Genomic DNA, 13553 nt, shown 5'->3' with positions numbered 1-13553 from the left:
CGCAAAGAAACTGGCCATAAGGATCCCAGTGGGAAGCATATTAAACGTAGTTTCAAAATAGACTGTTTGCTGTGTTATTTTGTTAAATTTTTCCCAATTACATTTTAATTTGGTCCATGTACTAAAAAAAACAAACAAGCAAACTAGCAGATTTGTTGGTGAGCCACTGCCCATAATATTTGAGATTGTGGAAAACAAGAGAGGTATAGTAAGATTGGGAAAGGGTAAATATCCCAATTTTCAATAAAGATAACAGTCTTCAAATTATAGGTTAGTGAGTTTGGCTTCAAATTAATAGGAGCAGCCTTAGTTTATCCTTATCTAGATTAAGAGGAAATGTCCTCAATTTTCAAGAAGAAATTTCTTCCATATGGTTGTGCCCACATTAATGTTTACTTTGATTAGTAATTCATGACCTGTATCTGACAACTATGTGCTTTTGTTTTTTCATTGCTACAGAATTGTATCTTTTAAAAAATATTTCTATACCATTTGAGTTGGATATTGCTTAATAATAAGTATTTAGTTTTCTGATTAACTAAAGAAACAATTAGAATCTCTCCAAATAAACTTCTTGTGTATCAATAAAATGTCTTTATCTTTTGCATCTTTCCATCTCCCCTTTACGTGTTGTGTTAAGTGCACAAATGTAAATTCCAATTCAAAATGGAAATTGTTTTTTTTTTTCATATGCTGCTACCTTATTTCCATTCTCCCCTTCACCAACACATTTCTTCCCCCCCCCCCCGCCCCTTTTTTGGTAGTTTATTTTTTAATTTACATCATTTCCACAAGATTTTGAGTTAAAAATTTTCTCCCCATTTTTCCTCTACTCACCACCCCAAAACGATGATCCCACTGAATATCCCCTTCCTCAGTCTGCACTCTCCCATATCTTCCTCCAAGCCCCCCCTCCGACTTTCCAGTAGTACATAGTGGGTCTCTATGCCTCAGTGCCTGTATATTTTATTTCCCACTTACATGTAAAATAATAATAATATATTTTTAAACATTTGATTTTAAACCTTTGAATTCCAGATTCTTTCCCTACCTCCCTCATCACCCACCTTTACTGGGAAGATAAGCAATTCAGTATAGTTTCTACATGTGTAGCTATGCAAAACATTTCCATAGTGGATATATTATGAAAGACTGACTATATTTCCCTCCATCCCATCACACCCCATACTTGTTCTGTTCTCTACTTTGACCCTGTCCCTTTTCAAAAGTGGGTGCTTCCAACTTCCCTCCCCACCCTCACCCTGCCCTCTCTTCCATTATCCCCCCTCTCATCCCTTTCCCCCTTACTCTCCTGTAGGGTGAGATACCCTATTTAGTGTGTATGTCATTCCCTCCCTAAGCCAAATTCAATGAGAGTAAGGTTGACTTTTGCCTTCCTGTTCTTCCCCTCCATTATAAGCTTTCCCTTGCCTCTTCTATATGAGATAATTTACCTCATTCTATCTCTCCCCATCTCTTCTCATTATATTCCTCTCTCACCTCACAATTTCACCTTTTAAGTATCATCCCTTCCTATTGAATTGGTCCTCTGCCCTCTATGTATACCATACACATATATACACACACATATGTATTCATATGCCCATATACCCTCCTATATAGACATATATATGTATGTGTACATACATATATACAGACATTTATATTCCCTTCAACTATTTTCTTACTGAGAAAAGTTTCATAAGTTACAATGATCATTTTTCCATGTAGGAATGTAAATAGTTCAACTTTGATTAAGTTCCTTATGATTGCTTTTACCTGTTTTCCTTCTCATGCTTCTCTTGCTTCTTGTATCTGAATATCAGATTTTCTATTCAACTGTTTTTTTTTTTCATCAAGAACGCTTGCAAGTCCTCTATTCCATTGAGTGACCCTATTTTCCCCTGAAACATGATAGTTTTGCTGCGTAGGTGATTCTTGGTTTTAATCCCAGCTGCTTCGACCTCTGGAATATCATATATTCTAAGCCCTTAGATCCCTCAATGTAGAAGCTGCCAGATTCTGTGTTATCCTGATTGTGTTTCCACAATATTCAAATTGTTTCTTCCTGGCTGCTTGTAATATTTTCTCCTTGATCTGGGAACTCCGGAACCTGGCTATAATATTCCTAGGAAGAGTTTTCTTTTGGGGATCTTTTTCAGGAGGTGATCAGTGGATACTTTCAACCTCTCTTTTGCCCTCTGGTTCTAAAACATCAGGGAAATTTTCCTTGAGAATTTCTTGAAGGATTATTTCTAGGTTCTTTTGTTGATCATGGCTTTCAAGTAGTCCAATAATTTTTAAATTATCTCTCCTGATCTATTTTCCAGGTCAGTAGTTTTTCCAATGAGATATTTCACATTGCCTTCTATTTTTTCATTTGTTTGGATCTGTTTAATAATATCTTGATTTCTCATAAAGCCATTAGCTTCCATTTGCTCCAATCTAATTCTGAAGAAATGATTCTCTTCAGTGAGCTTTTGAGATTCTTTTTCCATCTGGCAAATTTGGCTTTTTAAGGCATTCTTCTCCTTATTGGCTTTTTTAGCCTCCTTTGCCATTTGAGTTAGTCTATTTTTTAATGTGTTTTTTTTTCAGTCAGGTTGCTGACGACTCTCATTTTATAGTTTTCTTGCATCATTCTCATTTCTCTTCCCAATTTTTCCTCCTCTTATCTGGTTTTCAAAATCCTTCTCAAGCTCCTCCATGGTCTGTGTAAGCAGCTTTTGTTTTCTTGGAAGCTTATGGTGCAGGAGTTCTGACTTTGCTGTCTTCCTCCTGTTCCATGCTTTTATCCTTTTCATCCCCAAAAAAGGAATCCAGAGTTGGACCACTGTGCTTGCCTTGCTTCCTTTGCTGGGTCATGTTGCCACTCAGTTAGTTGACTTTTGAGCTTTTTGCCCTGTAGAACTCTGCTACCAGAGAGGGGAGCTTTGTCCCAAATAGTTTGGGTTTTCTCAGCTGCCGGAGCTATTAGTTGGGTGCCTTCTCTGTAGCCTCTCCACACTCTGGCAAACAGGACATGCACCCCAGGACCTCCACCCTAGACAGCAATCCAGATCCAAGCAGATTCAAGCAATAGCAATTACCCCTCAGACTGGTCACTTGTTCCCCCTGCAATCTGCAGGCCAGAAGCTCTGAAGCAGCCACGTGGCGGCATCTGCAAGGCCAGATTCCCAGGTCCCAAAGTCCATAGTGCACTGACCTCTCACTTTGTCTTTAGCCTGGATGGGTTGATAATTCTGGAAACTGTCACAGATGCTAGTGATCTGAAGTCCCTCCAGCCAGTGGCTGGTTGTGGCCACCCTGAGGCTAAAACCTCTGGCTCACTTGGGACTGGGCTTGGCTCCCAGAGTGCTGTTCAGGCCATTTCCTGCTGGCCTGCCGGGCTGTCCTCAGTGGGAGGTTAGCTTCTCTGTGTCATTTTGTGGGTTCTGTAGCTCCAAAGTTTGTTCAGAGTCACCTTTTACATGAATTGTAGGAGGTGTAAGCAGGAGCCCTGAGGAAGTCCTGTTTCTACTCTGCCATCTTGACTCTGCCCCTCCACCAACACATTTCTAGAAAGAAAAATCTGCACTACTAAATCCATCACTCTAGTGAAATAGCTTAATTCATGGTTATTAATGACTTCCATAACATAAAATCTGATGTCCCTTTTTCTGTCATTGTCTTCCTTGACCTCTAAGGATCTTTTGATCCTGGCCTCATCTATTTTTTTTTTAAGCAATTGGGGTTAAGTAACTTGCTCAAGGTTACATGGCCAGTTATTTCTGGATGTGGTGGTAAGTATCTGAGCCCGGATTCGATCCCAGGTCATCCTGACTCTGGGGCCGGTGCTCTTACTCACTGCGTCACCTGGCCATCCCTAAGCAATTGGGGTTAAGTAACTTGCTCAAGGTTATATGGCCAGGTGTTTCTGGGTGGGTGCTAAGTGTCTGAGCCCGGATTCGATCCCAGGTCATCCTGACTCTGGGGCCGGTGCTCTTACTAACTGTGCTACCTGGCCGCCCCAGCCTCATCTATTCTTAATACTTTCACATCTATGAGGCTGAACTCTCCCCTTTTCAGACTATTCTTTCCGTCTTACTGACTCCTCTGACTCCCTAGGGTGTTCTTCAAGGTTCTCTCCTCAGTCCTCTTCTGTCATCCTTGGGTCCTCATCTACTCCTATGGCTTTAATAATGACCTTTATGAATATAATTGCCTACACAATATTTCTTCCCTCTCTCATTGTCTAGAGCTCTAGTACTGTACATTTCTAACTGCATGTTGGGCATTTCCACTTGGATCTTACTGGCATTTCAAATCCTGGATTCCTTAAACTAGACTTATTTTCCCTCCATACCCTGCCCCTCCCCCTAGCTTCTTTATTTTTGCTAGTGCCATCATTTTCCAGTCACCCAGGCTTGCCACCACATAATCATCTTTAATTGTTTTCTCTCTGTTACCCCTCCCATAAAGTTAGGTGCCTAGTTCTGTGAGTTATGCTTCCACGATGTTTGATATCCCATCTTTCCCTTAAAGGTGCACAGTGGTCTTCCTTTTCTTTGTCCTGATCCCTTCTCATCTGAGCCATTATAGTAACTTCCAGTTTTAGGATGATTGTGCCATAGATTACTGTCTGAAAGGGATTTTAGAGCTGATTGAGTCCAGTTCCTTCTTACAGATGAAGAAATGAGGACTCCTGTTTCTCCTCTCTATACCTTCTTTCATGCCCGTGGTGTTAATCTCTAATAGAAACTGGCCATAAGGATCCCAGTGGAATGCATATTAAACGTAATTTTAAAATACAGTGTTTTCTGTGTTATTTTGTTAAATATTTCCCAATTACATTTTAATCTGGTTCTGGCCACACTGGGAAGTTGGAAGTGTTGAACTGGGTCTGGTGTTTGACACCTACAAATATTCTTTCTTTAAAAAAAAAATGTTTATTGATGTCTTTTGCATTATCATAGTTTTCTCCAGTAATCCTCTGTCTCTCAGAGATCCATCCCATAAAACAAATGGTATTTAAAGACAATAAAGAAAAAGAAGAAAAATCAGCACAACCAATTAATACCTTGAAAAAAACCTGAAAACATGCAGTGTGCAGCACTTGTGGATGTCCCACAGAGGTGTGGAGGTATCCTTTCCTGTCTCTTCATTTGAGACATACTTGTTCTTTATAATTTTGCTACATTCATTTCTGATTTTTGTATATATAATTCTTTTCATTTACACCATTGTAGTAGCTGTATATTGTTTTCTTGGCTCTGCTTACTTCATTCTGCATCAATTCATGTAGATCTTTCTGTATTTAGCACACACATCATTTCTTACAGTACAATAATTTTCCATTACATTTACATATCACTATTTATTTAGCTATTCCCCATTTGATGGGCATCTATTTTATTTTCAATTCTTTACCATAAAAAAGTGCTGCTATAAATATTTTGGTGTATATAAGGATATTCTTCTCATCAGTGACTTCATTGGGGTCTAAGCCAAATAATGGAATCTCTGGTTCACAGTCTATAGACATTTTAATCACTTTATTTGTATAATTCCGCATTTCTTTCCAGAATGATTGTATTATTTCACAGCTCCACCAACAATTTATTAATTTGCTTGTTATCACACAACTTACTCAACATTGACTCTTGCCATTGTTTGTCTTCTGCTAATTTAGAGAATGTGAGATGAAACCTTAGTAAGGTTTGTTTTGGTCTGCATTTCTCTTATTCTTGGTGATTCTGAGTACTCTTTGTGATGATTGCATTGTTCGTGTTATTCTTCTGTTCAGAAACCTTCAGTGGCACCTCACTGTTTGCCAAATAAAGTTTAAAACCTTTATGTTAGCATTCAAAGCCCCTTATTGATTTAGTTTTCTCAGACTCCTATCCCTAATATTAACTTTACCTTCATTATATCCCTTCATATGCCCCCTTCTTTCCTCTGACACTCTCCTGATGCAGTCCTTCATTACCTCACAGCTTCAATAACTTACTGGTTGGTCTGCCTGTCACAAGTTTCTCCCTACCCCATTTCATCTTCCTCTCAGCTGTCAAAGTGATCTTCCTAAAGTATAGATCTGACTATGTCAAGCCCCTACTCATCAAATTCCAATGGCTCCCTCTCACCTCCAGGATCAAATATAAAATCTTCTATATGGTGTTCAAAGTCCTTCATAACCCCCCCAGCCCCCACCCATCCCAACCCATACCTTTCCATTATATCATACCTCCATGATCTCTTTGATCTGGCTTCCTTGCTGTTGTTCCTAAAAAACAAAATAACTGCCTCCTGACTCTAGACATGGAGTGTTTTTGCTTATCTCTGCCTTCTGGTTTCCCTGGCATTTTTCAAGACCCAGCTAAAATCCCACCTTCCAGAGGATGCTTTTCCTGATCTCCCCTCTTCCTTTAATTCTAACACTTCTCTATTATTTCAAATTTATCCTCTATATAGCTTGTTTGTACATAGTTATTTTCATGTTGTCTTCCCCTTTATATTATGAACTAGGTATATGCCATAGATATTTTCTTAGATAGCATTTCTTAAGTGCTGCTATGTGCTAAGCACAGGGGAAAGAAACACGAAAAAGTAAGATGACTCCTCTGAACGAACTTCTGTTCTGCTGGAGGAACACAACACATAAAGAGGAGATGGAAAGATGGAGGTCAGTCAGTAAACATTTAATACCTATGTGCTAGGGATACTGTGCTAAGTGTTGGGGACACTTCTTGCCCTTCAGGAAGTTAAAATCTTTTAAAGGAAGATAACACCAAAAAAAAAACAGAAAGAGGGTGGGGTGGGGGGGGAGGGAGTAGGGAACCAGTGTGTAGTCAGGTAGATGAGAGTAATTGAGCAGCATGACTTGGAGTTCTGATGATATGGTGATTCCAACCAAGAATACACCGATCAATCATCAATTCAGCCTTAGGAGAGAGGCCCAAGCCAGTCTGTATCTAGAAGGAATAGAGTAGAGAGTGATCCGGGGAGGAAAGTAAATAGAGTAATGATAATATAGCTATAGGCAGTATAAATAGCCATGGAAGCAGGAAGACTTCGGTTCAAGTGTTACCTTTGACATTACATGTTTAATTGTGTGACCACGGAAAATAAAAATTTCTCAATAGTCCATATGGTAACACTCTAAGACTATAAATTACAAACTGTTTGTCTCTCAGCATTGATTTGAGGAGTTCTCCACATTGATAAAATCAAAGGTTTAGACCAAAAAGAATTACAGATAGTGATGTACTGTAGTTGAGAGACTTGCCCAAGGCTAAACAAATAGTCATGTATTTGAGCTAGAACACTTGTCTTTCCTGGTAAATGTGTAGTCCCTCCCTTTTCCCACCCCAAAGATGAAAATGATTTCTTCCTCATGTTTCTCCTAGAATTTTCTTCTTTGCTTTGCACCTCACTTAAATCTGGTATCATTATTATTTGTGTATCTTTTCAGTACAAAATTTCTCAAAGCATGTTCTGTGTGTCTGCACATAGGAGTGCTTAATAAATATGTGTTGAATTGACAACCCATAGGATCTGCATTCCTTTCCTTTCAGTTCTAACATTTTGTGATCATATGTAACTTTTTTTAGTCTTTGATAAGGAAACCATCTATTGCCAATTGTTGCCATCTATTGGCAGTTGTGAAAATTGCAATAGAATTATTTTACAGCCTGTTTTTTGCATGTCTTGGACAAAAATTAAGGTAGTTAGAAATTATGATAGAATATAACCAAGATGTATGGATATGTTATCCAGCCATCTTGGTGGAGGGTAATAGAGAACATTATATGGGCAAATACCATTCATATTTTATTGAATCACTGATATTATTGATATCTTGATAATGTGAATCCTCTGGATAAAATACCATCAGATAAATTATTTTGTTGTATTCAATTTAATGTCTTTCAATGAACAAAAAATATATTTTCTCCCCTCCTTTATCTATAAAAAAAATCATTGTAACATATACATAGTCATAGTCAGTAAGCATTTATCAAGTGTCTACTGTGTACTAGGCATTGTGCTAAGTGTTTAGTCAAGCAAAACAAATTCCCCATTGACCCTGTTTTTACAAAAAATGCCTTATTTCATACCCTGAATCCATCATCTATCTGTCAGGAAGTAAGTAGTATACTTTATTCATGATCCTTTGGAATTGTGGTAGCTCTTAAGTGTTTGAAAATTGTTTTTATGACATTGTATTTATGATATGATATATAAATTGTTCTCATTTTCTCCCAATTCTGCATAAAAGTCTCCAGGATTCTCTAAAACTATCCCTTTCATCATTCCTTATAGCATAGTAATATTCTATTACATTCATGTTCCATAATTCGTTCAGCCATTCCCTAATTGATGGAGCAACTATAAATATTTTTGTATTTGTGGAGATTTTTTTCCCTATTTCTTTGATCTCTTTAGGGATTAGGCCTACTAGCCCCAAGATAATCCTTAAACACATTTTCTAGCTCCTATCCCATTTTAGTAATAACAGTGCAAATAATAAAACAAACAGGATTATCTGTGTGCTACCAGACTGTACTGATGCTTCTCAGCACCAATTCTCAGGTGTAGAATTTTAGAGAACTTCTAACAGTGGGGAAATTTGTTTTTCTTCGCTGATATATCCATACTCTTTGATTCCTTGTCTAAATGACATATACCTTGGCTAAGCTCAGTATAGTGTGAAGTTGGAATAGATTATAATTGATTAGTGCTATATAAATGTGCCCTCGGCTAACATCATTAATTTCATGGAAGCAAGCTGTCTGGTGATGCAGTTTGTGAGAAGGAACTCCATAGAAACAAGTTGGAGGTAGGAAAGATGGAAGGGAAACCACACACCATCCAGTGGTATACCAGTATTATATATTAACATTGTTATTATAAAACAGAATTAGTTCGCAATAGTGGATTTAGAGCAGGATGGAACCTTAAATATGATTTTGTTTAATCCGTTTGTTTTACATATGAGGAATCTGAGACCTGGGGGATAATTTGCTCAAAGTCATATAGCTAATAATGAAATTGAATTTCAGGTCTTTCTACCAGCATTCTTTATAGCAGTATTATGGGAAATATCTGTTATCCTCATGTTGTAGATAAACTTTTGGTGATTTAGATCCTGGTTCCTGATCACCATACATTATTTAATTACTAACATGGTAGCTGTTTTTCAGTTAAGTTAATCTGATTCATATTGTAAAGAGGTTATTGATAGGTGTTGAATATGTATGAAGTGTTGAATAATGAGAAGTTTGCTAAATCCCAGAATTTGTGGTTTGTACCGGTCTCTTCCTGCTAGATGATTCTTTCAAAGAAGGATGAAAAGTACAGCGATACGTTCAGTGATGTTTAGTTACATTGTTATTTGTTTGACCTTATAGAGGAGCTTTATTACATATACTTTACTCAAGGTTAAAGAATACTAAAGATATGCTTTTTTTTTCTAGCTCAGAAGATAAAGTAACCATTCATTTTATAAACCGTGATGGTGAGAAATTAACAACCCAAGGAAAAGTTGGTGACACTCTACTAGATGTCGTTATTAATAATAATCTAGACATTGATGGGTTTGGTAAGTAGAAATCATTTAATATTAAAAAAAATTCTATATGGAAGCACAAGTTATAATTAAATTTTAACCCATAAAATTGATCAGAGAATTGTTAAACTCAAAATCAAGCAACAGGCAGTTATTAAGTGCCTATTCTGTGCCTAATGCAATCTTTGAATCAACCAATCTGATAGCCTTATTTTACGTATCTGCAGAATAGTAGCTCTTTGGTAGAGCTATTCTTATACAAGTCATTTAACCTCTCAGTACCTATAAATTACCTATCATTGTCTGTCTGTATTAGTGCTGGGTGTTCCCTGCACTGATGAAATCATAGTTTTAGACCGAAAAAGAAACTTTCCTTATGTTTTTTACATTTAAGAACAACTACTTGCAACACTACTTATCTGGTTAGAATTAAAACCAGGGAAGCTTTAGAAAATTTATCAGGACAGGGAAAATGAAAGGTCCTATTCAAAGGTAGGAGAAGCAGGTAGCTCAGTGGATAGAGTCAGGAAGACCTGAGTTCAGATCTAGCCTTAGATACTTACTAGCTGTGTGGCCCTGGGCAAGTGACCCTTAGGAAATTATTACAATTGTCTGGGTGAGCGGTAGTGAGGCCCTGAACTTGTCAAGAGAAGGGAACACACATAAGAGGATTGTAGAGTGATTTGATAAGGGTATTGATGGAGAGGGAAGAGTTAATGATGACTCCAAGTAGTTATGAGCCTGTGTGACTGGAAGGATGATGGGTACTATCAAGAAAAATGGGGAAGTTTGGAAGGAGGGATGGACTTTGGATAAAACATGAATTCTGTTTTAGACTTCTTGAAATTGAGATACACCGGGGCGATCCAGATGGAGATGTCCATTGGGCAGTTGATAAGATGTAAATATAGTTCAAGAGAGAGATTGGATCTAGGCAGGTAGAGTTGGGAGTCATTTGCATAGAGATGATAATTAAACCCATGGGAACTGATAAGACTATCAAGGTATAGCATTTAGTCAGGAGTGTAAGGCCCAAGTCAGAATCTTGATAGGTATGGGGGAAAACCTCTACTTGGTAGACAGGAAGATTCAGCAAAGAAGAATGAGAAGGAGCAGTCAGGTAGGTAGGAGAACCAGAAGAGAGTAATGTCATAGAAACCAAAGAAGGAAAGAAGATGCAGGAGATTGGGAGGAAGGGGGAGTCTGCAGTGTTAAGTGCTGTAGAAAGGTCAAGCTGAAAGAAGAAAGTAAAAAGATAATTGAATTTAGCAGTTGGTAATGACCGCTGAATGTATTTGAGTGGTAGTTAGTCATGGGTAGAGGTAAGTGATTGGATTGTAGATAGAATATCTTGGCTTATGTTGTTCCCTCTACCTGGAATTCCTGTTCCTCCAGATTTTCTGTTTTGTTTGATTATGTACTAATAAAATAAGAGGTCCATAGAGTATGAATTGCGGGGTGGGTTGGGGGAATGAGGATGGTGGGAGGCAAAAGGGATTAGGAAAGTGAGAAAATGGAGACAACTTGCCCTGGGAAATGAAGAAGAACACAGGAAAAGAGCTTGAGGGAACATCAGGGTCAAGTGAAGGCTTTTTTAAGGATGAGGAAGACCTAGCCATATTTTTAGGTGTTAGAAAAGGAGCCAGAAAATAAAAGAAGATTGAGGATGAAAGAAAGGAGATGATCTTGGGTTAGTGGGATAGGAATGGGATTTGCTTTGACAAGGAAAAAGGCCATTTCTTCATCAAGACTTGTACAAAGTAGGATCAAATTGTGGATAGAATTGTGGGTTCTGACAAGAGCTTTAGAGGTGTGGAATAGGGAAGAGAACAGGATGTTTATACTGGATAGCCACTATTTGTTCATAGTAAGTTTATTCATAATAACTGGAGTCATAAAAATAGACTTTAATTATATGTGCTCTTATAAAAGAGAGGAAGATATATACTACATTTTAGAACGGTTTCTTCTGTAAAGTTTTAGCACAGTGTTAAAGTTTCATTCACTGAAAAAATTGTCATGTTGCAGTTAAGCCAATAGACATTTATTAAGCATGTACAATGTGCCAGACACTGTGCTAAGTGTTGAGGATGTCAATACAGGTTTAAAAAAAAATAGTACTTGCCCTGAAGGAGTTTACAGCCTAATGGGCATAGATAGCAACCATGAAGATAATGATAATAGCTAACATTTATGTAGTGCTTACAGTATGTTAAATACTTTGTAATTATTATCTCATTTGATTCTTACAACAATCCTAGGAGGTGGGTACTATTATTATCACCATTTCATAGTTGAGAAACCTGAGGTAGATAGAGGTTGCCCAGGGTTATGCAGTAAGTGCCTGAGAGAAGATTAGAACCTAGTCCTCTAACTCAGGTGCCAGTGTTCTATCCACTACATCATGCTGAGGTCAGAGGAGAATTCAGGTGAGCTGAAATGTGATACTTCCTATCCTAGTCCCAGGCCTATAGTAAGTAGGAATCAAGCCAGCAAATCCTATATCCCTTCACATGAGGAGAATGAGGCAGCCTTGCAGCCCAGTCTTAGGAATCTACCCACCAGCAAAGGGGGAGAAACCAAAAAATAAATAATAGGGAACAAAGCTCAAAAAGAAAAGAAAAAAAACAAGACTGAAACACTAAAGAGGAAAAAAGTCTCAACCAAAGCCCAGCATATACATAGAGAAATCAAAAGAGGTGATCCTAAAACCAGAAAGAAGTATGATTAAAGCCACAACAAGAATACAAAGCTCACTTCACAAATATTATAATATGAAGGAAAGTAAATTCATGAATGATGAGACAGTCCTGTGCGTTAGACAGAGAATTTGAAATAATGAGAAGAGACCCCCCAGAATGGATTAAAAGAGCAGTGAAATCCATAGGAGGAGAAATTAGAAATAAATATGGGTCATAAAATCAAATAATCTGAAGATGTGTAAAGGATGCTAAGAGTTACCGTCATATTTGATTTACTTATTGTCTTTGTCCACTCATAAATTCCATTTTAAGACATTTTGTCTTTTTCTAGTTTTTGTAGCCTAGGTTACTATGCTGAAAATGGAACTTGTGGTAATTAATAAGGAAAATTCTGAGTGGTGTTTGTCTTCCCATGAGAATTTTGATGTAAAGAAGCCACATTTAAACCTGTCTACATGACCACTTTGTAGAAACTTTTAAAAAGTATTTATCACTTTCCCCTCATAGCTAAGATATTCCAAAGTAAAATGTTGGAGGCTTAGAATGTATCAAGCTCTAGACTAAGAATCAGGATACCTGAGTTCTAGACTTAGTCTACTATCACTGCAATCTTGACCAAGTTACATCCCTTCCCTGAGACTTAATTTCTTCATCTATGAATTGAATACTTGAATTGAGTAGATCATTTCTAAGGCCTCTTGCATCTCTGGAAATAGACATGCATTGTCTTATTTACTTTTTAGATAAAATCATCTTTCAGGTCATTGGATTAATATGCTTTGTACTACCTTATGTATTGAGTGTCCTCTTGTCAAGTTTTCTATTAGGGAATGGCTTAAATCTGGAAGAAATCCTTCCTAAAGGTATGTATTTTGGGGGGGGATTATAATGTATGTATATTGTGCTTTTCAAATCTTCATATTTAAGTACTGGTTTGTGGGGTTTTTTTCAGTGTAAAAGGTGGGACCTAAAGTCAGATCTTTTTATTAAAATTTTTTATTCATTCTGAACTTAAGTAAAAAAGACACAAAAGGAAAATTTCTATGTACACAGGACAACATAAAAAGGGAAAGGGGATTCTATGTAAAACCATGAATTTCTATTTCATAGTTTACTTTTTTAAAAAACATAATAAGCTCTACTCATTTTCAGAGCTACTCTGCTTTTTTGTGCTTTCTTCTAAGTTTTTTTTTTGTTTTCTGATGTGCACTTTTTTCCTCCCTCTTTCCCTGCCCCACACTAGAAAAGGTTACCATTTGTATCAGCAATGCCATATTCACAATGCCTATAGAGATTACAAATAT

The 13553-nt window shown here is 37.3% G+C and overlaps 1 protein-coding gene across 1 annotated transcript in view; it reads left to right on the top strand.

Annotated features, from left to right (window-relative positions):
• The window catches only part of FDX1 (ferredoxin 1), a 56224-nt gene that overhangs the window by 12980 nt on the left and 29691 nt on the right, over nt 1-13553 (top strand). Inside the window, exon 2 of the mRNA XM_069079818.1 lies at nt 9456-9580. Within this exon, the coding sequence (XP_068935919.1) occupies nt 9456-9580 (125 nt within the window). The remainder of the gene's footprint in view (nt 1-9455; nt 9581-13553) is intronic.

The sequence above is a fragment of the Petaurus breviceps genome, unplaced genomic scaffold (assembly GCF_028583685.1).
Source record: "Petaurus breviceps papuanus isolate PSGF00001 unplaced genomic scaffold, PetGlider_PUasm1.0 91133, whole genome shotgun sequence".
Classification (NCBI taxonomy): Eukaryota; Metazoa; Chordata; class Mammalia; order Diprotodontia; family Petauridae; genus Petaurus; species Petaurus breviceps.
This window is presented reverse-complemented; position numbering and strand designations above follow the sequence as displayed.